Source organism: Neopsephotus bourkii, unplaced genomic scaffold (genome assembly GCF_033783945.1).
Source record: "Neopsephotus bourkii isolate Nb327-2 ecotype Australia unplaced genomic scaffold, CSIRO-AGI_Nbou_v1 NB_398, whole genome shotgun sequence".
NCBI lineage: Eukaryota > Metazoa > Chordata > Aves > Psittaciformes > Psittacidae > Neopsephotus > Neopsephotus bourkii.
Window position 1 is genome coordinate 1437411 of NW_026900902.1, and position 23256 is coordinate 1460666.

The following is a 23256-nucleotide window of genomic DNA, read 5'->3' on the forward strand; positions in this document are numbered from 1 at the left end:
GAGAAAGCTGCATGGAGATCTCTTAGCAGCCTTCCAGTATCTGAAGGGGGCCTACAGGGATGCTGGAGAGGGGCTCTTCACTAGGGACTGTAGTGATAGGACAAGGGGTAACGGGTTAACACTTAAACAGAGAGAGTTTAGATTGGGTATAAGGAAGAAGTTATTTACTGTAGGGGTGGTGAGGCACTGGGATGGGTTGCCCAGGGAGTTTGTGAATGCTCCATCCCTGGCAGTGTTTAAGGCCGGGTTGGACAGAGCCTTGGGTGGCATGGTTTAGTGAGATGTCCCTGCCCATGGCAGGGGGGTTGGAACTTGATGATCTTGAGTTCCTTTCCAGCCCTAACTATTCTATGATTCTACTGGAGGACTGTGAAAACTGTTAAAAAAATCTGATACTGAAACCTGAAATGGAATGTATAATGAATAGAAAATCTGAACTGAATGGTAAGATATAAAAATCGCTGTACCCTGGAGCAAATACACTGAAAGAAAATATATTAGCAGTAATAAGATATGACAGTATCTATATGTTGAATTTAGAGTCACAGAATCATGAAATCAGCTGGTTTGGAAAAGACCTTTAAGATCATAAAGTCCAGTCATTCCCCAGCACTGCCAAGACCACCACTAAACCATGTCACTGAGGGTCTCGTCTACACGGTGTTTGAACACTTCCAGGGACGCCCTGGGCAGCACTGCCCTGGGCACTTTGTTCCAGTGCCTGAGCATCCTTTGGGGAAGGAGTTGTTCCTCATCTCCATCTAAACCTGCCCTTGTGCAGCTTGAGGCTGTTTCCTTTTGTCCCATCCCTTGTTCCTTGGGAGCAGAGCCCAACCCCCTCTGGGTTCCATCCTCCTGTCAGGCAGTTGCAGAGAGTGCTAAGGTCCTCCCTGAAGAAATAATTGGATCATCTAGCCAGACTTCATTTTATGCCACCTCTATGCAACCTTATAGCTTGCATCTGACTCCAGTGTTTCTTGTAGATAGGTCTATTCTTGGTTAGTTGGCAGAATAATTCATAAGCAAGGGAACTTTTTATTTATACCATAAACTGTATCACTGTTAAAAAATATCTTCAGAATTTGTCATCTTAATTTGTCTGACTTCAACTGTTAGCTTTCTATTTTTGTTATGCTCTTTTTATGCTAGATTACGCAGCACCTTAATTCCCAGTATTTATTCTGTGTGAATCCACTTACAACAATTGAGGCATCTTTCAATATGCTTTTTAATAAATTAACATTATTTAGCTCTTTACGTCTCTTAGTGAAAAGCATGTTCTCCAGTGTTCTCATTTTCATGGTTTTGTATGATATCCTAATTTTTTCAAATATTAAAAAAATAAAAAACTTGTATGCAATATTAATCAGAATTTATATGAGTGCCATACAGAGAGGGACATTAATTCATTATTGTTCTGCTTGTACATTCTGGGAAAGCACTGTCTCTTTCTTGCCATGAGGTTGTTGGAACAGATATGAGAGGATGCCCTATCATATCTGTTTATCTCAAACTCTCACATAGCATCTATATTCTATAATACAGTATTTCCATTCTTTTTTATCCATTTTATTCCATAGGCCATAATGTTTGCTTTCAGTGATTCTACCTCTATAATTTTACATTTGGCTGTATCAAAGCACATTTTGTTTTATCGTATCCAGGTAACCAAATGATCCTGCTAACTTGTCAGAATGCCCTGTCCTCACTGTTACTTGTTTCTATCAATATTCTTGATTTTATTATACCTGTTTCTCCCTCATTGATTATGGTAGATCATGATCATCATTTCACTGGCAAGTATCTTTCTGACATGTCAGTTAATCAGTTTCCAGCCCATTTAGCATGTGCTTTATTGATATTACATAGTGCCAACTTTTTAATCAGTTATTCATTATTGAATGAATTGCTTTACAAAGTCTAAGCAAGGCAATTTTATTGGAAAAGTCTGTAACCTTACCAAATTCATGTTAGAATGATGAGAATTATTTTCTCTAAATCTGTATTTCCTGTCATTTATGTTCTTTTTATCAATTTGATTTTGTATCAGCTCACTTTTGTCTTGGTTGATGTAAGGATAACCAGTTGTGCTGCTTGTTCTATAAAACTAATGGCACAATAGGATGCTTCTGGAATTTCCCTGCTATTTCAAGATTTGTTAAAAATTAATGGGAGAGATGAGAGATGCTCTCAGTTATTTGGGTCTGTTGATTTGAATATAATTATCCCTGGCAGATGATGTCTGATATTCTCCTCAGTTACTAATTCTTGAGTAGTGAAATCTGTGTTTGCCAAGTTACAATGTAAAATATGTAATGTTGCCAAAGCTTAAGCTTTGCGTTTGTAGTCATTCTAAAGTCGTGAATCCTTTAAGCATACCCTATCTTATTTTCTAATGTGATAAAAATAATAAATGGGTAGCAGAGACAATCTGTTACCAGAAAGGTTTGAAATCTTTATATATTTATAATTGCAGATATAATTATGAGAAACATTAAATACAGATGATTTTTTTACACTTACAGTTTAAAAGATAAAACAGATTTTGTTCCCAGATTAAAACCAGGAAGTGGGTTCTGTACATGATGATTTTAGACTTACGTTTAACTAAAAGTAAAACATACCATTTAAAAATGACCCTTTGGAATACTAAGATTTTAAGGTATAAGAGGAAGAATTGTGTCTAGACATATCTGTAATCCTTAAGTCAGATAAGTACTCCCTGAAATTTCTTTGTCACCAGTGATTTCAAATAATACTGTTATTGGATCATCTAGAACTTGTAATTACTCTGGCAGCAGCATTGGCCTAAATTGCCTTCTCTTTCTGCACAAACTAGAAGATCTATCAGTGGAACACCGTTATAGTATGACTCCCTTTTACTGAAGTTAATGGTTATATATGTCTGACTTCAGTGACAGGAGAGTTAGCTGAGTACACTTTGAAAAAAAACCTGTGCTCAATATAAAGAGAAACTGCTACTGCAAATTTTAGAAATATCAGTATCACTGATTTATACATTAATATTTTCTGTGTTAGGCTGAGGTCATAATGTGATAATAATTATGTAACTGATCATTAGAAAACTTCATGACACAAAGTTCTTATAAATATAATTATTATAAGACTATTATTATTCCAGCAATTGTCAGGAGCAGCTGTTACAGATTTCTGTAAAAAGAGTGGTAGTGTACGGAAGTTGTCTAGGAGCCATCAGTTAATAGCAGTTGAATGTTCAGAGCTTCCCACTGCAGCAAATGGACTGGATTGGGTTAGCACAGTAAGAATTAAGATAAGGATTTGGAAATAAAATACACTTTTAAAAGGACAAGTGAAATGAAGTTTGCCTGGGAACTTAGATTGCTCTCATGGTCATCAAGTAACAAATAAACTTCTAGCCTTCTACCTTTTATTTTTTACATAAAGCCAGATAAAAAGCAAACATTTTCCATTTAGGCTTCTTGTCTTTTGAATTCCTAGAGTCTCTGAAAAAAAGCATTTATTGGAATATGAAAGAAATATTTTTACCTTCCCAGTGATAACAGCAGCTGTATAGTAGTTGGCATGAGCTATCTGAGCTTTCAAGAGGACATATTCTAAATAGAAAAGTTAATTAAAACTTCCCTTCTGCCCAGTGTTACTGGTATAATGTTGTCAAAGGAACCTTTCCTGGCTGTTATTCATACAAAATTACAACCATTAATTATGGATTTGCTAGGAGTATCTTTATTTATTTTTCTAATTTTTGTGAATTCGCTTCCTTAAGGAAAGTCTCTTGATTGGAAAACAAGGTTCTGTGCTCTAGAACTGTAGAGGGAAAGCAGATTAAGGCTGATGACTTTGCTTATTGATCATAGGAAACAGTTGGGCTTTTTTTTTAATTGGAGGGCCTGATGCAGTTAGTGTTAGTTGAAATAACTAATGTGTCCAAGATAACTCTAGTATGACACAGGGCTCTCATGTGTGGCACAGGACCTACAGAGACCTGTGGCCTCCTAGATCAGAGGGTTACCACTAGGCATCTGAAATGGCGCTACCAATCTGTGTGATGAAAATCAGATTGAGTTAAAAGACTTGGGTATTTGCATGGACTCAGTTACAGGAGGGAGCTTTAAATCTAGAATGCAAAGTGTTTATGGCTAAACAGAGCTTATTCTGCATTTGATGTGAAATTCTCTTTTATGTGATTAAATGTAGTAGTGACAAGTCAGCAAGAAAAAGGTTAGTATTTGCTACTCTAGAAATTACTCTAGAATATCTATAGCTGATTGTGACCTGACAAGTTCCATTGTCATTAATCTGCCAGTCTATACATATCTTGCCTTTATATTTTCGAGTTTCAAAGAAAGCTCCAAAAACATTGTTAAAATCAGGATGCTTATGACACAGCTGACCTTATTTTCCCACTATGAATCCAGCTTGTGTCATTTCATAAAATACTGATATAATATAGAATTTAAATCTTTTAAAAATTTTAATAGGCTATAATAATTATCTAGAATGGTATGAAGGTGTTTCACAGAACTGGTTTTCACAATAACGACAAATTAATTAGATGTCATTCACCTGTATAATGTGAGAGAGCAATATTAATAATACTCATGAGGTAACTCATCTAAAGGCAATGTAGAACAGTAGTATTACTTCATCAAATAATACTTAAATCAATTTAATTTGAGCTGTGGGAGCTTTTTTCTGAAGCATAGAGTGCTGTGCTATCTTCCTGGTTTATTTTAGGTTTATTGCTATATTCTCACTAGCTTGGTGCTTTTGCCTTGTGTTCTGCCAGTATGGCAAAACAGAAGCATCTATTAGAAAAATGTGCAGTAATGGACTTTTTTCAAAACTGCGTGCTCAGAATTAGACATCTAAATTCATGCAGCAGAAGAGGAAGCTACGAGTTCTTGATATCTTAAAGAGGAATCTCTCTCTCATCAATCATCTGATCCCAACCTATTTCTATATTAGTACTTTCTATGCAACATTGTCCATTTTGCATTTAGGTTCTATCACTTTCTAAATTCATTACTTGACATTAAATCACAGTTATTGAGAGTAACCTTTAAGCGCTTCTGAGCTACATAATCTTTCTCTATTCCCAAAGGTTTTTGTGATCCTTCAACATACGCTTTGTGTGATTTTGATGAAGTGGGGTTCACACAGTCCCCTATGCCACTAATAAAAATGAATAGCATGGAACCCAGTGCCAATTCCTCTGAGATCCCAGTTAATTCACTGCTCCCCATTTGGAAGCTGTACAGTTGCTACTTGTTTTGTGATCTGCCAGCCATTTTTTATGTCTGCTATGGTATTTTTACTAACGCAGTAGTTCTTTAGTCAGCAGCTGTGCAGTGCCTGGTTTTGGTGCAGAGGCAGACACAGGGTTCCTTTCAACTAATACAGAAAATCCTTTAGTTCCAGCTAATAGTTATCAACTTCTTTTACCTGTTTGACCATTCTGAACGGTTTTTATAATACCTTATGAATAAATATCCTTCTTAATTTTTTCTGTAATTTTCTGGACCTGGAAGCTGCATGAGTAGATTGGTAATTTTGAATGGGTTTCTGGTGATAGTTTAGAAAATTAATAGAAGCCAGAATTAAAAAAATCTCATTCTTTTCTCCATTTCTATTTTAAGCAGAGGTCAGGCTACCAGAAAATAGGAAGTTAGGAACTGCCTTGGGTAATTTTTCTTTTAGGCTGTCAAAACCTGTTTTTGAAGAACAGCCTGATGAAGCGATTGTGCTCAAACAGAGGTTGTGCTTGCATGAGTACATAGTAGTTGAAAGACCAAGTTTCACTGCAGGTGCCGTGGAAAACAGGGACACTTACTGCCAGGACGCATTGATTCAGGTTCTTTTTGTGGTGTACGTATGTATGTATGTAGTCAGAATGTTCTTCAGGCAGTTAAAAACATATCAGAGTAGCACTCCTGTGACTTTTGCAACAAACTTATTGAAGGATTCTTAACACGTGATGTGGAGCCAGTTATCTCCTTTTCCATCCTTTGCGTTCCTGTGCAGAACTAATTTCTCAATGCAGCAGTTGTGTAGATGTTGTACTCCATACACGTTGAATACTCTGCATAGAAATATTCATTTGGTCTGTTGGGATGAATTATTCGTTTGGTTGTGTTGCAAGAATTCATAACTTCATCAAGGCACCCTGTTCAGCAAGATATTTAAGCATGTTGTCTAATCAAACTTTCTGAGATGCTGAAAACTAGTTATGTGCTGAATCAGCATCTCAGTATTTAGTTGGTGTTGAGTATAGCCTATGAAGTAATAAACCAGTTTAAATCATCTTATATTGAAAACATGTTGTGGTATTCTAGCCACTTCTAGACTGTATGTCTAATATTGTTTTGTTCGTGTAGACTATTCTATGCTAATTTACTGTCTGAGGTGGAACACAAATTGCCTAGTGACAGTGGTCAGAAAAAGGCCTATTACCTGTACAGGTATGATTACTGTAAGCAAAGATTTTTCCTTTTTAGCCTAATTCATACTCTGTGCCTGGCTTTTCTTCTTCTTCAGGAGGTGTGATGTGATATAAAAATAACCTAGGTTTAAGCAAAACACTTAAAATGAGTGCACTGCACTGTAGTGATTGAGCCAGCAATACTTTTAATAATATGCCCTCATGCTGCTACGCTCTTGGATCTGAGGGATTTTCTAATGGAAACCATAATGTAAAATTCATAGCTATCAGGAACCCAGGTTCTGTGTCTGCTTGAGCCAATGAATTCATTTTTGTTTCTGAAAATATTTCTAAAATGTTGTCTTATAATAATCCTACATATTATAATGGCTTTTAGATGAGAGTATCATATATCTAAGGACTTAAAGCATACAACTGGGTATGAATTAACATAGTCCTATATAAAGGAATTAGGGTGTGCAGATGAATTTTTACATCCTTGAGTGATATGCTGAGCATATTTGCAAAAAGGTGAAAAGAGTAGACTTACACCTGTGTATGTGTCTTCCCATTTATGCACGGTATTCCTTTAAAACTTCAGCTGGAACCGTACGTGTCTGTGTGGATGTATGCATCCATGCATATATGCATACCTCTCAGGTGTCATGAAAAAATGACTACAGAATGGGTGCAACTGCAGTTATTTCTCTGCATTTAAAATTGCCTAGGAAAATTTTGTAGGAAGCTTTCGTTTCACACTGACAGATTTAGACTAATCTATTGCTATCACATGCAGTGCATAAAGCAAGAAAAATAATTAAAGCTTCTGTTCACCCAGTTTAGTTGTCAAAATGCATCCGTGAGTTAGTTTGTAAGGACTTTCCAAGGAACAATAAGACACTAATTATACTAAAGGGCAGAGTGAAAAGTTTCACCTTTCACCTGGACAAGCAAGATTAATTAAAATGATGATTTTTAAGGCACTGGTCAGAAGCCTCAGGATAATGGGGTGAATACTACAAGATTTTCTTTGTAACTTTCAGCAATTCATTTTGAGTTTTTCTATATCAAAAGTCTGTGCTGTGACCAGGAAGTCAGAATCAACCTGAACATGAATGGAAAATGCTATTGACTGTTTTTTTCTCAGATCAGAACTCACCATGATTAGCTTTTCAAGTCTGATTTGAAATTGCCCTAGGACTGAACAAAAATCAGGATTTTCATTTGCTGGAAGAGAGAGTACAAGCAAGGAGAAAAATGGATGTTGCTTAGTTGTGTGCCATTTCAGCACAGTTGGAGCTGTGTCATACTGAAACCTTTCTAGTGCGGTTTAACCAGCTGACTCATAGCACAAGTAACATGAATCCTCATGCCTGTGCTGTAATACTGTGCTGTGTTGTTTTGTAGACTTTAATAGGTGCCTGCTCAGGGTGGAGTGGGACAGTTTGATAATCATAGAATGGTTCCTCTTAATGTCCATAGAAACATTACCTTTTAATTAAACTACTTCATGGGAAATGGTGCTACAAGTGTTTGGTCTTGGCAAGGATTATGTATTACAATTATTAATTTGGTACTGTAAATATAGCATCAACTGCCTGAGCTTCTTACTGAAATTTGGGAGTACTTGGATACCCAGCTTCATGTGTGCATGCCACAGGCACAGATTTAACAGGACAGTGAGCTACAGACTTGTCCTCCCTCTCCTTTTAGTTTCTACGTCTCTTAATGCTGAACCTACCTGAATTCCCATTGTGGTGCAGAATGACAGATCCTCCGGCAGCTCAGCTCCAGCAAGACAAGTGATACTCAGTCTCTTGACAACAGTAAAATATGGCCACTGTATTGTGGTGCTGCCCCTCGTCTCATGATCTTCCTATTTTTCAGTGTTATGTTTACCAACGTAAATCAGCTTGAACCAGTTCAAACCTGTTCAAATTTTTTCATGTGTTCTGCCAAATCATGACTGGACTGACCAAAAAATAAATCAGATCTGTTTCAGTCACAGTAATACCTAGATGCTAATTGCACTAAACATGTAGTGATTTTGACCTCTTGCCTGTGACTGTAACTGTTCATCTGTGGTGGGAACCTGGCCTGACCAAGATATAAGCTGAATACATACTCAGGTGGCTGATGGGTCATCTACAGTGATCCTTTCAAATAATGTCAAAACTAGCTCAGGTGATATCTGTGAAAGTCTTAAGTCACAGTATTGACTGCAGTTGAACACCCTGTTAGGGTCTGCAAAGGAGCCTGAAGCAGTAAGTGTCCAAATTGCATTAAAAAGCAGTTGGAGCAGCTGAATGCTAGCTCCTCTGTCTTGGAGAGTCTCCATCTTTTATGGGGTTTCTAGGCATTAGTATGAAACTTCTGCTATTAGTATTTGTACTATCATTACATAAGTCTGAAATCTTCAGAGACAATTAGCTTGCCCTTTACAGTAAGTGCTTAATTAATGAAAATTACATATACCAAAGAACATTAAATAGCAAAAATAATAGCTGATGTACTTTTGTACTTTTCACTTTAGTCCTTTTGCTTTCAAGTATTTAGTTTTGCTGTAGGCTAAATTTATGTAACACCTTAATTTTGTATTTTTCACAGAAATGTTACCTGGAATAATTTAGCTATCCCAGATACCCACTGTTCAAGAGAGCTAGAAGAAGGTTACCAGTGCCCACCTGGATTTAAATGCATGGACCTCGAAGATCTGGGACTAAGCAGGCAAGAGCTGGGCTACAGTGGCTTTAATGAGATAGGTCTGTCCTACTGATAAAATCAATTTCAGTATCCATTAAAAAATGTTTATGAATAAATAGAACATATAGCTCATGTCTGTGCTGAAAAGATACTGAGTGCAATCAGTCTTTCCGCTTGGAGCACATGCCAGAAAAAGAATCTCTGCTATTTGCTTTGGAATGATAGAGTTATCATCTATTTTTACATTGCTTGGGATCCCAGGATTTAAATAACTTTAAAACAATGTCTTTATTTAAGAAGAGTCAGGCATTGATTATCACCAACAAATGTGATGACTAATTTCTGTGATTTATTTATGATTCATTTTAGAGTATATAATCCATCCTAGTTCTCTAATTTTAGTTGTAATTCCTATGCAAAAAAACCCCACCCAGAATTACTTTGATAATCTTGGTACTAAAGAGAAGCTGGGGGGTGGGATGGAGAAAATGAGGTTATGTGTATCTGTGACCATCTTAATCAAAATTGTGTCATTCAGAACATCACCCAGAAAAATGATTTGGACTCAGATTTTGCAATACAGGTGCTTTTTTTTTTTCTTGTAAAAGACTCTTCAGAGTCACAGGAGAGTACATTCTCTGCTTGCTGCAGTGTGTCATGCCATCATCATGGGGAAACAAGTGTAGAACAGTAGTTCAGGAAAAATGGCAGCAGCAGCCATGGCAAGACCAGTATCCAAAGGGAAAATGTGAAGTTACCCTGTCAGAACACTGTGGTTATATCTCACATTTATTTAACAGATGAAAGTCCAACAGAGGCCTGCAGCTATAAATTTTTGTTTCAGCACAGGTAGGGAAGTCCCTTCAAGTGGCAAAACATGGCTGCAGGCTGTAGTCTTTCTGATGCATCTCTCTGAGTCTAATAAGCTTTTATTTTTCCACTTTTTCTGGCTTGAGCTCTAGATAGTTATCCTGGCTCCAGCTGAATTTGAAGGTAATAAAAACATTTAATGACTGAATGACTGGAACCCAAAAAAATGTTTTGAATATCGAAAGCCTTTGCAGCTGAAATCACTTCAGATGGTTCCCAGGCTGCTGAATATGAACAGTGAGCCTTAAGAGTTACAAGAAACAGTCTCAGAGTCCTCTTATGACAAGTGCTCTGTTGATACCAGATACTTTTTGAACAAAACCAGTCATTTGTGTCCTTTCTGTTTTCTTCTGAGAAAGAAGGGAGAAAAGCTCGATTTCAGCCAAACTCCATTCTGTTTCTTCTGTAAGTCAGAAGCATATCAGTTTTACAAGTACTGCTAGCTGAATAGCACTACTGATAGTACCTATATTTTATATATTTTTTTCTTCAGTATATCTCAAAGGATAACCCTGTCTGATCTCTGAGAAAATTCTCAGATTCCTAAGTTAGTGGCATGCTGCCATGCTCAGGTGAACAACAGCTGAGTTCAGACTTGAAGCTAAAAACCTCCAGGCTCCTGTTCTCTAGTTTGAGGTGGTTTAGCAGGGTAGCGTGGGATAGATGTAGCACCAGAAAAATTACACCTCAGATTGAAATCACCCTTTTTATCTTGACACGTAAAATTATTTGTGGCATTGAAGGCTGTTATTCTAGCAGCCTCCCCGGTCACCAGGGAAAAGTAGTTGCAATGCCTTAGAGCAGTTTAAGTGGGTAGATGATGTGAATGTTGCTCAGAATGCATAATAAAGGAGGCCAGTATGTTTTTAATGATGGAAGCAAGTTGGCAAAGACAGGTGAAATAGTTTATCCAAGAGTGCCTGCAAACCTGGTGAAAAAAAGCAGGGCTCAAGCTGTGGTCTCTGGAGTTGCAGTCCTGCGTTTTGTCAGTATCTCATTCTGAGTGTGGCATTTTAAAGATCAGAGGTTGCTAATAGACTTAGGAGACTTAGAATCGTAGAATCATAGAAGAGTTAGGGTTGGAAAGGACCTTAAGATCATCTAGTTCCAACCCCCATGCCATGGGCAGGGACACCTCACACTAAACCATGCCACTCAAGGCTTTGTCCAACCTGTCCTTGAACACCTCCGGGGGTGGAGCATTCACAACTTCCTTGGGAAACCCATTCCAGTGCCTCACCACCCCTACAGTAAAGGACTTCCTTCTTATATCCAATGTAAACTTACCCTGTTTAAGTTTTAACCCGTTACCCCTTGTCCTGTCACTACAGTCCCTAATGAAGAGTCCCTCCCCAGCATCCCTATAGGCCCCCTTCAGATACTGGAAGGCTGCTATGTGCTCTCTATGCAGCCTTTTCTTCTCCAGGCTGAACAGCCTCAACATTCTCAGCCTACCTTCATACAGGATGTGCTCCAGCCCCTGATCATCCCCGTGGCCCTTCTCTGGACTTGTTCCAACAGTTCCATGTTCTTTTTATGTTGAGGACACCAGAACTGCACACAATACTCCAAGTGAGGTCTCACGAGAGCAGAGTAGAGGGGAGGATCACCTCCTTCAACCTGCTGGTCACACTCCTTTTGATGCAGCCTAGGATGTGCTTGGCTTTCTGGGCTAAAAGTGCGCACTGCCTGCTCATGTTCATTTTCTCATCGACCAGCACTCCCAAGTCCTTCTCCAGAGGGCTGCTCTGAATCTCTTCCCTGCCCAACCTGTAGCTGTGCCTGGGACTGCCCTGACCCAGGTGAAGGACCTTGCACTTGGCTTGGTTGAACTTCACAAGGTTGGCATCAGCCCACCTCACAAGCATGTCAGGGTCCCTCTGGATGGCATTCCTTCCTTCCAGCGTATCAACCAAACCACACAGCTTGGTGTCATCAACAAACTTGCTGAGGGCGCACGCAGTCCCACTGTCCATGTCACTGACAAAGATGCTGAACAAGACTGGTCCCTACACTGATCCCTGAGGGACACCACTCATTGGTTTCCAGCTGGACACAGCCATTGACCACAACTCTTTGCGTGAGACTTGTCACTGATACACTGTTTTTGTCTACAAACAGATAACCAGGATATAACACCTCTTGGTACTGTACCCAGAAGTTTTGAATATCAGTTGAAAGCTGGTTACTAAACTTTCAAATACTGGCTAAGACCCAGCACTTCACCACAAAATATTAAAGAAGATAAATTATGAATGTTATAAACAGGGTTATAACTAGCAAATTTGTTTTATAAATCCCCATTTTGTGTGTAGCACCTTTGTGTGTAGTTAACAGGTAAGTAATGCAGTAGGTCGTTTTTGTGTAATTATACTATTGTGTTGTATGCATTCATTGATATTTTGCTTGCAGGCACTGTGATGCAGCCTGTATTGTTGGTTCCTGAAATCTGTCATTAGAAAAATCACAAGAGCACCAACAGTTTGGCAGCTATTGCATAGTTAGTATCACTTAATTTGCAGTACATAAGTACAAGCTATGAATGTTTCTGTTATTTTTCTTCTCTTTAAGGGAAAAGGTTGTTAGGCGTTTTTACAATTTTATTACTGGGTAAAGACCAAGCTGTCCCAATCAGATAAAAGTTAATAGAGGTTTTTATACTATAAGGGCTATGCCAAGTAAGAGGTTTCATATTTGGAAAAATCTCTTAATTTTGGCCATATCCTGCTCCCGCTTTTATATATGTCTTTGGCTTTAAAGGGATGAAAATTGGAAAGATGGTAGTGTAAATTTTAGTACTTGGCAGTATAATTATTTCCTATTTTTTTCGATTTTTAGTTTTGATGTTTTTTAGTTTAGTTTTGGTGTTCTGTTTTTCTGTTCTGTCTGTTTCTATGCAAGTATGTTTGTATTGTTTAAAGAAGAATACAGTTACAGACTACTGATCAATGTGGCTTGTCAAGATAATCTAAGACATCCTGTAACTATGCAAAGCAGACTTCACAATCTTTTCAGGCAATCTGTTGCACTGCTTCATTGTCTGTACTCTAGGAAGATTTTCCTAAAGTATAACGTGAATCTTTCTCTTTTGCAATTTCTTTCATTATAGGCCTCACATTTTTTACCTTAAATTATTCTTATTGTCCTTCTCTAGACTTTCCCTAGCTGATACACCTCTTTGTTAAAGTGCAGCACTGGCAGAATTCCCCAGTAGAACCATTACTTTACATGGTTTTTAAGCTCTATTACACTTTCTACATCCTAGTGAGATGTTTTCCATTCTCAGAACATCATGTTGTGGGTGATTCATATGTTTTTCTGATTTGTTACAGCCCTTGTTTCCTTTTAAAAGAGCTGCCATTGCGATTTCCCAATTTTTATTTGTTTACCTGATCCTTTACCTTTTCTCCCAGACTATTTCTTCTATTTGCAAAGATCTTCTGGAATTTTAAATCTTTCCTTCTGAATATTTTTAGTGCCTCTTAGCTTACTTTTACTGAAATTTGATGGGTATCATTTCCCTGTCAAGAGTAAAAAAATAGAACCAGACCAAGATCAGACTCTGTTGGACCCTTATTTGACAGTCTTCCTTTCTGACAGTGTTTCACTAGTAGCTGCTCATAAGGACACTTAACAAATGGTATAGCACCCATCACAGAGTAGTTTCACCTAGCAATATTTCACCAACACATACTTCTTTGTGTTGTCTTGGTGTGTTGTCACTGTGAGACAATGTTAAAAGCCTTTTAAAATTAAGTTGTAGACCATTAGGTGCTTTTCCTCTCTTTACAAAACCTGCTTCCATTCAGCAACCATACAGTAAGATTTGTGCATACGCTGTCCTGTGTCTGCACACTCTGAATATATATTAAGAATATAATACATTTGGTGTTTGTGAAGGTAATTTTTCAAACATGGAGCACATTGGCATGTATCTACAGTTATTGCCTCTCTCTTTCAGTGTAGGTATTTCTATACTAGATGTGGAATGAAATTAACACCAGTTGGTTTAGCCAGCTGTACTAGTGTAATCTTTAATGAGAGTGAAGTCAGTAAAATCTGGGGCAGTTCTGTCTGGCAATACCTCTAGGAAAGTTACGAGCAACAGTCTGCCTTGGGACTGCTTGTGAAGCTGGAGAATTAATGAAACATTTGAGTGGAGAGCCAGTTAGCTAAGGACTCCATACCTTGAATCCTTCTCTCTTTGAAGTTCTGAAATGGGAGGAAGGAATAGGAGAGAAAGAATAATCTGTCCTCCCTAGGTGAGGTGACTTCAAATGTTGCAGGTTGCATCTGATGGGAGGCTACAGGAAGTTACTGCTTTCTTCTACCAAGTTGCTCATGAACTCAGTAGAAACCCGAGTACTATTTCCAACAGTTTGACACAAAACTTGACTTCTTAAGTAGGTGTTGTTCTCATAAAGTGGGGGAGCTTTCATGTTAAACGAAGCCTTTTATCCATCAGGATGCCTAAAAGATTTTTTGAATACTACCTGTAGGGCTGAGTGGGAGTAAGCGAAAGGATATGAATGAAAGGCTTGGCTAACTGTATGGATGTGGGTGGCAAAGCTCCTTACTATTGACAGTAGCTCTGTAGTACTGTCAAACTCTTCTCTTTCTCTGACTTCTTAGCTGATTTTTATTCAGGCTCTTATAAAATGTTTGATGTTTCCTTCATATTAGAACAGCCTTCAGCCTTGTCTCCTGCTGAGAGCATCAGGTGTGTTCACAGCTGGGCTATTTCTTCTGATTTTATTCTCCTCTTCTCTGTGGTTTTCCTGGCTGTGTTTAATTCCATAGGGTGTAGCTGATAGCATAACAGTATCATGAAGCGTGTAAAAGAAGTAGAGCTAAATACTGGGGAAAAAATGACCTTTGTTTTGTGAATAAGCCCCAGTAATTGTACAACTCATTAGGTATATGATTGTATTTGTGCAAGTATTTGGATCTGATATATCTAAAAGGCATAAATACAATTGTTGAATTAAATAAGAGCATGCAAAACTTGGCAATTGAAGAGCTATGTTAAGTACTTCTGTCTTCCATGTCATTGTTTATCTGAGTGTGTACCCATCTTTACCTTTAGTCAATATTTAACATGTCAGTAATTGCTAACAGGGGCACACTAAGTATGTTGGTAGAGGTGTGTGTCTATGTGGGCGCTGCTGGAAAGGGTGCCATGTAGATACAAATGTGCCAGAACCCCTGCTGTTGCAGGATCCTGAGCCGTTTTCCTCCTTACCTGTGCTTTCCACACAGTACAGATCTTTTTGCATTCAAATTTTTGTAACATCTGGCTAGTAATCATTCCATGTGCCTCATGGGTGCAATTATCTGTAATCATCTACAGATGTACACTTACAGCTACATTACTGATTTTAGTCTTCATGTAATCCTAGAGAATTTTAATTTTTTTCTTTTGTGATTTACAGTGCTACATATTGCTTCAAAAATACTCAAAAGGAAAGGGAAGTCCCTAATGAAAGATAACTTCAAGTTAAAAAATGTCCTACAAAGTAAGCAAGAGAAGTTTTAAGCTTCATGGCATTTTCTTCTTCTGAAAGGAGAAAAAGATCTTGTTCCATGCTGTATCATCAACCCCTCTATCAATTGCTAGGGCCAGTACCCTATTAAATGATACTAATTACATCTCATACCTGCAGAAGTATTTGACAAAGGCTACCATATTAATGCCCAGTTTAAATATAGGAGATAAACACATGCATGTTGTATGTTGGAGACAAATAATGAAATTTCAATGTTAAGGAGTGCTTTGAAGAAGGTATGCAAAATATTGCATCTTTATTAAAGCTTGCTTGCCTTATAGTAGAAATGAACACTGTTAAATGGCACAATGAGGCAGCAAAATCATCTAATTTCATGGGCTGTGAAATACCAACAGAGCTTTAGGTCCCAGATATTTCTCATTTTCATTATAAGGCCTTTCCCTTACAACATGTGACACAGACTTTAAATACTGTAGGCATGCCTACAGGTGAGAGCCTTTTTGAAACTGGTAATTAGAAAAAAAGGTTTTATATGTCACTGTGAAAAGTGAACCTAATTTAATGTTTGTGAAAGGAAGCATAATGGGACCAAAGACAACTTCCTTAATTCACTGATAGGTGTTCTTTTACTATAAGCCTTGTACAGGGATCAAAATTGCTCCTCTGTTTACCCATTAATTGAAATTTTGTCTACAACACATGGGAGTTAATTGGTTCTCTTATTAGTTATTTTATGATGGGGAAAATACTTCAAGGGTGCAACCAGTTCAAATTGTGAAGGCACTGGTCTTAGACTGGAAGAAGATTGGGGTGGCATTAAGTCCATTGTTCAGAAGAAAGGAGTTAAGTTTAAAATAGTATGATGTGAATCTGGATTTTGTGGCTTACTGCCAGAATCTGTTAAAGTACATTTTTCATGAGTGATTTCATGTTGCCCAGAGTCTGTGTACCAGTCTGTAAGATTAGAATTCGTAGTGGCTGAGTATGTGCTGAGTGATGAGGTCTGATGGACACATGAAAGCCAAACTGGAAAGGGAGGAAGGATGCTTATATCAGTCTGGAATAAAAGCTGAAAAGTCAGCCTAAATCAGATGTGTTAGGTACTCCTAGAAGCAGTGAGCATTCAGAGCTACTTGTCCATTTGTTTACATGGACACCTGTATTACGAATTTGGCTGAAGGAGACTGACACAGGTTCTTAAAGAGAAAGTAGAAGTGACCCACTTTTTCATATAGTAGTGCAGTGGTTAAAGTGAAGACCTACCTGCATTCTGGAAGGATGCGCTACTCGCTGTCATGCAGGAGCTGGGACAAAGCATGCTCCCTACCACCTTCCTCTCTTGAGTCTGCAGCAGCAAGAATTCCTGGCCCTGGAGGAAAGCAACCAAATAAGACTGGTGACTAGAGGGGGTATTATAAAGACCTGCTCTTATTCTTTTGTGAAATTATTTTCAGTTTTTCTTTATGGATTATCTAACACAAAAATGTGTAGAACCATCTTTAATATTTAGGTGGCTGAATGTTAATAAGACATACCAACATAAAAGAAAACACTTGAAAATCCAACTGGCCATTCCTGCTACCACTGGATGAAGAAAAGAACCTGTCACTAGTGGTACAGGCTGACCTTTTAATTTCCCTGTCACTCCACGGCCACGTTAGACACAGCCTGCTTGTCTCTTGGTGGCAGTATTAGCAGCCACTTGATCTTTCCAGATCCTTGACATGGGCAAGAAAGGCAGGTAGATTATGACTGATGAGTTGTCCTAGGCAACTGCCTACTTTGCCAGCTCTGAGACTTCAAGGTCAATGAGGAACAGTGAATTGTGAGTTGATGAACAGAAGAAAAATGGTATTTGCAGGTTATTTGTTCAAAGTAGGAGTTGCAATCCTTTCCACTACCAGTTGTAAGGGAGTTTTCAGCCCCCTGCCTCCCTCCACTGCTGTTTCATACAGTCATCTCCACCTGAATGAAGACAGTGTTGTTTTGCACAAACATAGATGCTCAGAAATGCAGATCAGCATCACTGCCACAGCCTGGATTCCTTGACTCTGGGATATTTGGTATCTGAGATAATAGAAAACATTGAGGGGATGTAATTGTTAAGTCAGAGCTTCCATTTAACTGTACTTGTTAAAGGTTGAAAGATTGAGGTAATGATTTCATAAAAGTTTGTAGTCAGACTTTTTTATTCTACAGATTATATGTATGCTTGGTATATGTATTGAGACTTAATGCTGTTTATCCTAGCAAGTACATGGTATTATTAAGTATTTTGATAAACAGTTCTAATCTTATTCCACTTACACAGCTGTTTGATTCAGGCACTTGCATATAAAGTGCCTAATAAGAAGGCCTTCATCCATGATTGCGGACTGTGGAGTTATCATGTGGTAACATGACAAGTGATAGCAACATTAATGTGTGAAGGTGCCAGACTGTAATTAGGGAAGCCATTCAGACTATCTAGTGGTAAAACTTGTGAGCTAAAATGACTTAAAGCATGCCCCATTAGTCCAGTGATTGAGAAACCAGTAAAAATCATTAGTTCAAACATGGTGATAGATTTTTGTTTTTCTCACTGGAATTCCTTCACTGGCCTTGCAGAAGGAGAGCAATAGGGCCCCAATCACAGCTGAGGCACTGGTGTGGGCGAGAGAGTCTCCACTAAGGGGATTTTGCTTAGATGTTTTACTATCAGTTAACACAAGCTTATAATCACTCATCCAGGTATTAAAAAGCAAGGAAGACAAACAGTTAAAGAGTCAGAGGAAACGTCTTTCCTCCTTTGTCTCAACTTCAATCCGTACACCTCTTCTCCCCATTCCTAGTCCCTACTCTGCTTTTGCAGCATGTGAGGTGGGGAGTGGTGCAGGAAGTTGGGGTAGATGCATAGTAGGTTTTTTTCAATGCTGGTCCTTGTTTCTTGTGCTGGTGCTGCTTCCTTCTTAAATATCCTTTCTGCTCCAGGATGGGCTTAGCCATGGGTTCCAGTCCCTTAAAAAGTGTTCCCTGCTCTGGTGTGCCCCTTGCTATCAAAAGCTTGCCAGGTATGCACACTGAAGGCATCTAAATAACAGGCATGTCAGCTTAGACATGAAACTTCAGAAACTTATACATGTTTTTGGTGAGCACAAAGGAGTAAAGAAAATGGTTCATATGCCCTGTGCAGGTGAGAACAGTTTGCAATCCTCACTCTGTTGTTCCTCTTGAGGAATATTTCTAGTTATGAAGGATGTGAATGCTGTGAGGAGTGAAGCATAACTATGTGAACAAGTTAAATAAGTTCAGTTTGTTCCTTAGGTATAATGAACAAGTTGAAAGGGAATCAACTAATAAATCCCTGTTTGGGCTTAAGGCACAATGATGTTTTAACTGGTTGCAGCTTCTTAAGGCCCTGCTTACAACATGTTTAGTTTCTCATTAGGATGAGTTTAATAACGGAAGGCTTTGGGAATTTTGTTTTTAATTTGGGATTTCTTTTTATTTGTCATGAAAAGCACTAATGAAATTCAGTGGTTGGAAGTTGAATGTAAACAAATTTCATTAGGAAAAGTTGTACAAGCATTCATGGCAGGTCCTGCTAGACTAACCTGATCTTACTCTATGACACCTCTTTGGTCCTGGCCATCCAGCCAGTTTTAAAACTGTGCAAAGAGTACATCCGTCCAAGCTGTAAGCAGCCAGTTTCTCCAGGAGAATGCTGTGGGAAATGGTGTCAAAGGTTTTACTGAAGTCAAGGTAGAAAACATGACAGCTTTTTCCTCATCCCTCAGCTCATTTTTATTACTCAGTGTTTAGTTACTTTTTCCTTTGAGTTTCCAAATGTCAGTTTGTGTGGAGGGTTAGCCTCAGAAAACACAATCACCATCTTCCTACAGGGCTTTTACCCACAAATGCCCTTTTCCATTATGGTCTTCAGAAGAATGTGTAATTTTTGCCATCATGTGAGTCTGAAAGTATTGAAAGCTCTGTCCATCTTACCTTACACTTGGTTGTGTTGTTAGTAGTATATCTTGTACAGGATACAGGATAATATCTTTTAGATCAAATTTTCCTCTCACTGAAATTTTCTTGATGCATAAAGTAGAACAGTGTTTTAGGGACTCTTGTCATGATCCAAAGAAATAAAGGTAGCTTTTCCTTGGTGACTTTTTTCTCAGAAATTACAGGCTTTCATTCTGTTTGCCAAACCATGAATTTTTTGAAGCCTTATTCATGTGCTGCTTTCCATGTTTTTATGTTACATATATGGCTGAGTTACCACTTTTTCCTTTCCTCAGGAAAACTTCTCTGTTGAATGCTTATGTTCCATGTGCAGTTAATATCATTATTAACTTACTATTTGATCAGTTAAAACAGTTTCAGCCATTCATTTTCAGTGAGTCCAAGGGCATGACTGACATGTAGGTATTGGCTGTTACTGATGGTCACAGTGAGCTCTTCGTATTTTTCTGTTGGAAGCGTAGCACAGAGATACCTAAACCCACAGGTGTTCGAAAAAGGATACTAAGACAATGCTTCTGGTTTTAGACATCTCAGTAAGTGACCTCAGTTTGAAAAAAAACCCAAACCAAACACACCATGGGATGGTCCAGTTAAGTCCCTTAACTATTTGATATTTCTACGTGCTTGCCACTTTTCTCACTGAGGCCATTTCAGTTGCCTAGTTAGTGAAGACGACTTCTTTTTTTCTTTTCTTTTTTTCTCTTTTTTTAAGTAATGGTTTATAGACACAAAAAATTGCACAAATAATGTCCATTGAATTAGCTCTGTTACGGTAACAAATGGTATGTGGGAAGTTGTAGAGTTTTGGAAACTTAGAGTAATTTGAGCAGCCCACCAGAATTTTAATTTATTGCTGTGTTCATCCCAAAGTAATTGAGTCTTGCATTAAACCAGGCGATCAGGTGAAACTAATGGGAATAGATTAGTACAGTTGTCTTGTACTGAGAGTCAAAGAAAACTTTGCTGCTGCTGAGAGAATTTACTGGAACATAGTTTCCCCTGCCATTTCAGGGTGTTCTGTGTTGGTTTCACCAGCTAAATAGTTGAATTTATAATGGAATAAAACACCTTTCTAGAATGCTTTGTTCTCACTTCTGTTTGTAATTGTGGATCTTTTACTGATAGCCATCTTTCTACAGTGTGTATAGTTTGATCTGTCACTCATGTCATTATGGTGTGCTACACAGAATTTAATGTTCTGTCTGAGGTCTGTGCTGTGTACTTCCTCCTCTCACTCCCTCTTTCATTCCCATCTGCACCTGGGAATGCAGGAAGAATGTTTTGCGTGCTGAACCAGTTTTCATTTTTAAAGTAAGTATCACAGTATCACAGTATCACAGTAGGTTAGAGATTGGAAGGGACCTCAAAAGATCATCTAGTCCAATCCCCCTGCCGGAGCAGGAACACCTGTGTTGGGTGGGGTTTGTGTGGGGTTTGGGTGGTGTTGTTGGGGTTTTTTGTTTGTTGTTTTTGTTTTTTGTGGGGTGGTTTTGTTTTTTTTTTTGGTTTTTTTGTTGTTTTTTGGTGTATCCCTTATCATTAGTTGCCTGCGCTGGATCTCTCCAGCAGGTCCTTCCTTTTAACTGAGGGGCCCAGAACTGGACAATATTCCAGATGGCTACAGGCGAGTAGAGGGGAGGGACTTCGCCTATTTGAGGTTATCCTCTCCCAGAAATCTGTACTGCTGTCACCTTGCAATGAAGAGTACCATAATGTCATCGATAATAAGCTGAAGAGATAGAAGAGCAAAATGCGGCAGAAAGGCAGTCTTATTAGAAGGATAAAAAAAAAATAAAATAAATGAAAGTTGAGGAAAGTCAAATGCAAGCTTTAATTGCATCTCGTTATGCTTTTCTGTACTGTAAGCTGTATCACCCAAGACATATCAATCCCTTATTGACATAAAACTTCATGTACTGTTTCTTAATTTATCACAAGTAGAATAGTCTTAACTTCTATATACATTTTCCCCTATGCTTAGTAGGAGTTCAAAAGCATAATAACAAAAAAAAACCCCAGGGATGGGTCAGCCATATCTTCTCTGGGCAACCTGTGCCAGTATCTCACCACCCTTACACTGAAGAATTTCTTCCTATTGTCTAATCTAAATCTACCCTCTTTCAGTTCCAAGTCATTACCCCTTGTCCTATCCCTACATGCCCTTATAAAAAGTTCCTCTCCAGATTTCTTGTAGGCCTGCTTAAGTACTGGAAGGCTGGTATGTGGTCTTTCTGGAGCCTTCTCTTCAGGCTGAACAAGTCCAGTTCTCTCAGCCTGTCTCCACAGGAGGTGCCAGCACTCTGATCCTCTTTGTGGCCCTCCTCTGGACTCTCTCCCCAGGTCCATGTCCTCCTTACTTTGGGGGCCCCAGAGCTGAATGATTTGCTCCAACATAAAGCTTTAAGGAGTCCTGGAATGGAGCTTTCTGAGGAAGGTGGTGCTGGAGACATTGCAACTGGCTCTGCAGAACCCAGGCTACAGAGAACACCCCTACCAGAGGCAGCCTTTGCACTGAACTGCCAGAGGCTGTGCAGCATGTCAGTGCCCACTCCTGCAGATTGGGAGGTAAATGTAGTGTTAAGTTCTATTTTCACGGATGACCTTCTCATATGTACTTTCTGCTGCTCCTTGCTCCAGCATAGCAAGGCCTCACGGTGTGATTTTGAGATGATACGTGCCTTGTGAAGGCAAAGGAGGAAATTTGCTTTTGTACTGCTGCTGTTTACTTTAACTCCTATGGAAGTGTGAGTTAAAACACTCATGTTTATTATCTACAGTGACATTTCTTTTTCCTCTAATGCAGAATACTAACCAAAGGGTCAGATAACTTTGAGAATCTAAGTAAAGCAGGGGACGCATGTGCTGGGAATGTCATGGTCAAAGGGAAATAAATGCACATTAAGACCATCTTCTTAATGAGGCTTTACTAAGAAAGTAGATAGAAAGAGCTGCTTGAAGCTAAAACAACGTCTAAGCCCACCAGTTTGCACTCTGCATGATAATTGAAGAAAGACTTAGCAACATAACTTGCAGGGACAGCTACATAACAGCTCACGGTCTGACAAGGAACAGAGAACTGTGAAAAAAATAGAAAGAGGACTTAAAGGTCTGACAGTAGTGTGAACAGCCCTGAAACAAAAGGCGTGACTAATTTCAGCCAAGCTAAAGAGCATGAAGCTCTTAGCCAATAGGCAGAGCATGAAGTTAGGCAATTAGAAACCTGTCATTCCATACCAAGAAAATTAGATCCTATCAGTTTAATTATCAGTCAGTGCCATTAAGACAATATAGCTCTGCATAATGAAAGCTGCAGTTACTGGGTAATAGAGGTAATTGTTTTCACAGTGGAAGATTTTCACTTTCAGAGGAGAGCTTCAGTATGTGACCAGTTTTTACAGGCTTTGACCTTCAGCACTTGCATAATGCACAGGACACATTGTTTTTACTTTGCCTCCTGAGATTTGATTATTTTATCCTAAACAGTATTTTTGTAAAGAGTGTGGAAATGAGCAAACCCACCCACTACAACTACATTCTACAACCGTCATGCAACATGCCCTCTGTTACTGTAATTAGAGAAGCTTACCAAATCATCTTTGATTTAAGACCATTGATTTGATAACAGGCCAGCTTGCAGCTTGGCTTTCAGACTTCTGCTGGGGAATAAGGGGGAACAATGCTATTCCAGAAAATCTGTATCACAGATGGTTGGTCTAGAGGGGGTAACACACACAGAGCAGCAGCTTA

The 23256-nt window shown here is 38.6% G+C and overlaps 1 protein-coding gene across 5 annotated transcripts in view; it reads left to right on the forward strand.

Moving 5' to 3' along the window:
• Positions 1 to 23256, forward strand: part of NALCN (sodium leak channel, non-selective) — a 227095-nt gene that overhangs the window by 34920 nt on the left and 168919 nt on the right. For 4 of the 5 annotated variants that reach the window (XM_061349282.1, XM_061349283.1, XM_061349284.1 and 1 more), the window contains exon 6: positions 9029 to 9183. In XM_061349282.1, coding sequence (XP_061205266.1) covers positions 9029 to 9183 — 155 coding nt within the window. Of the gene's footprint in view, positions 1 to 9028; positions 9184 to 23256 lie in introns of those variants that run through there. The other variant, XM_061349286.1, reaches the window with a different exon arrangement.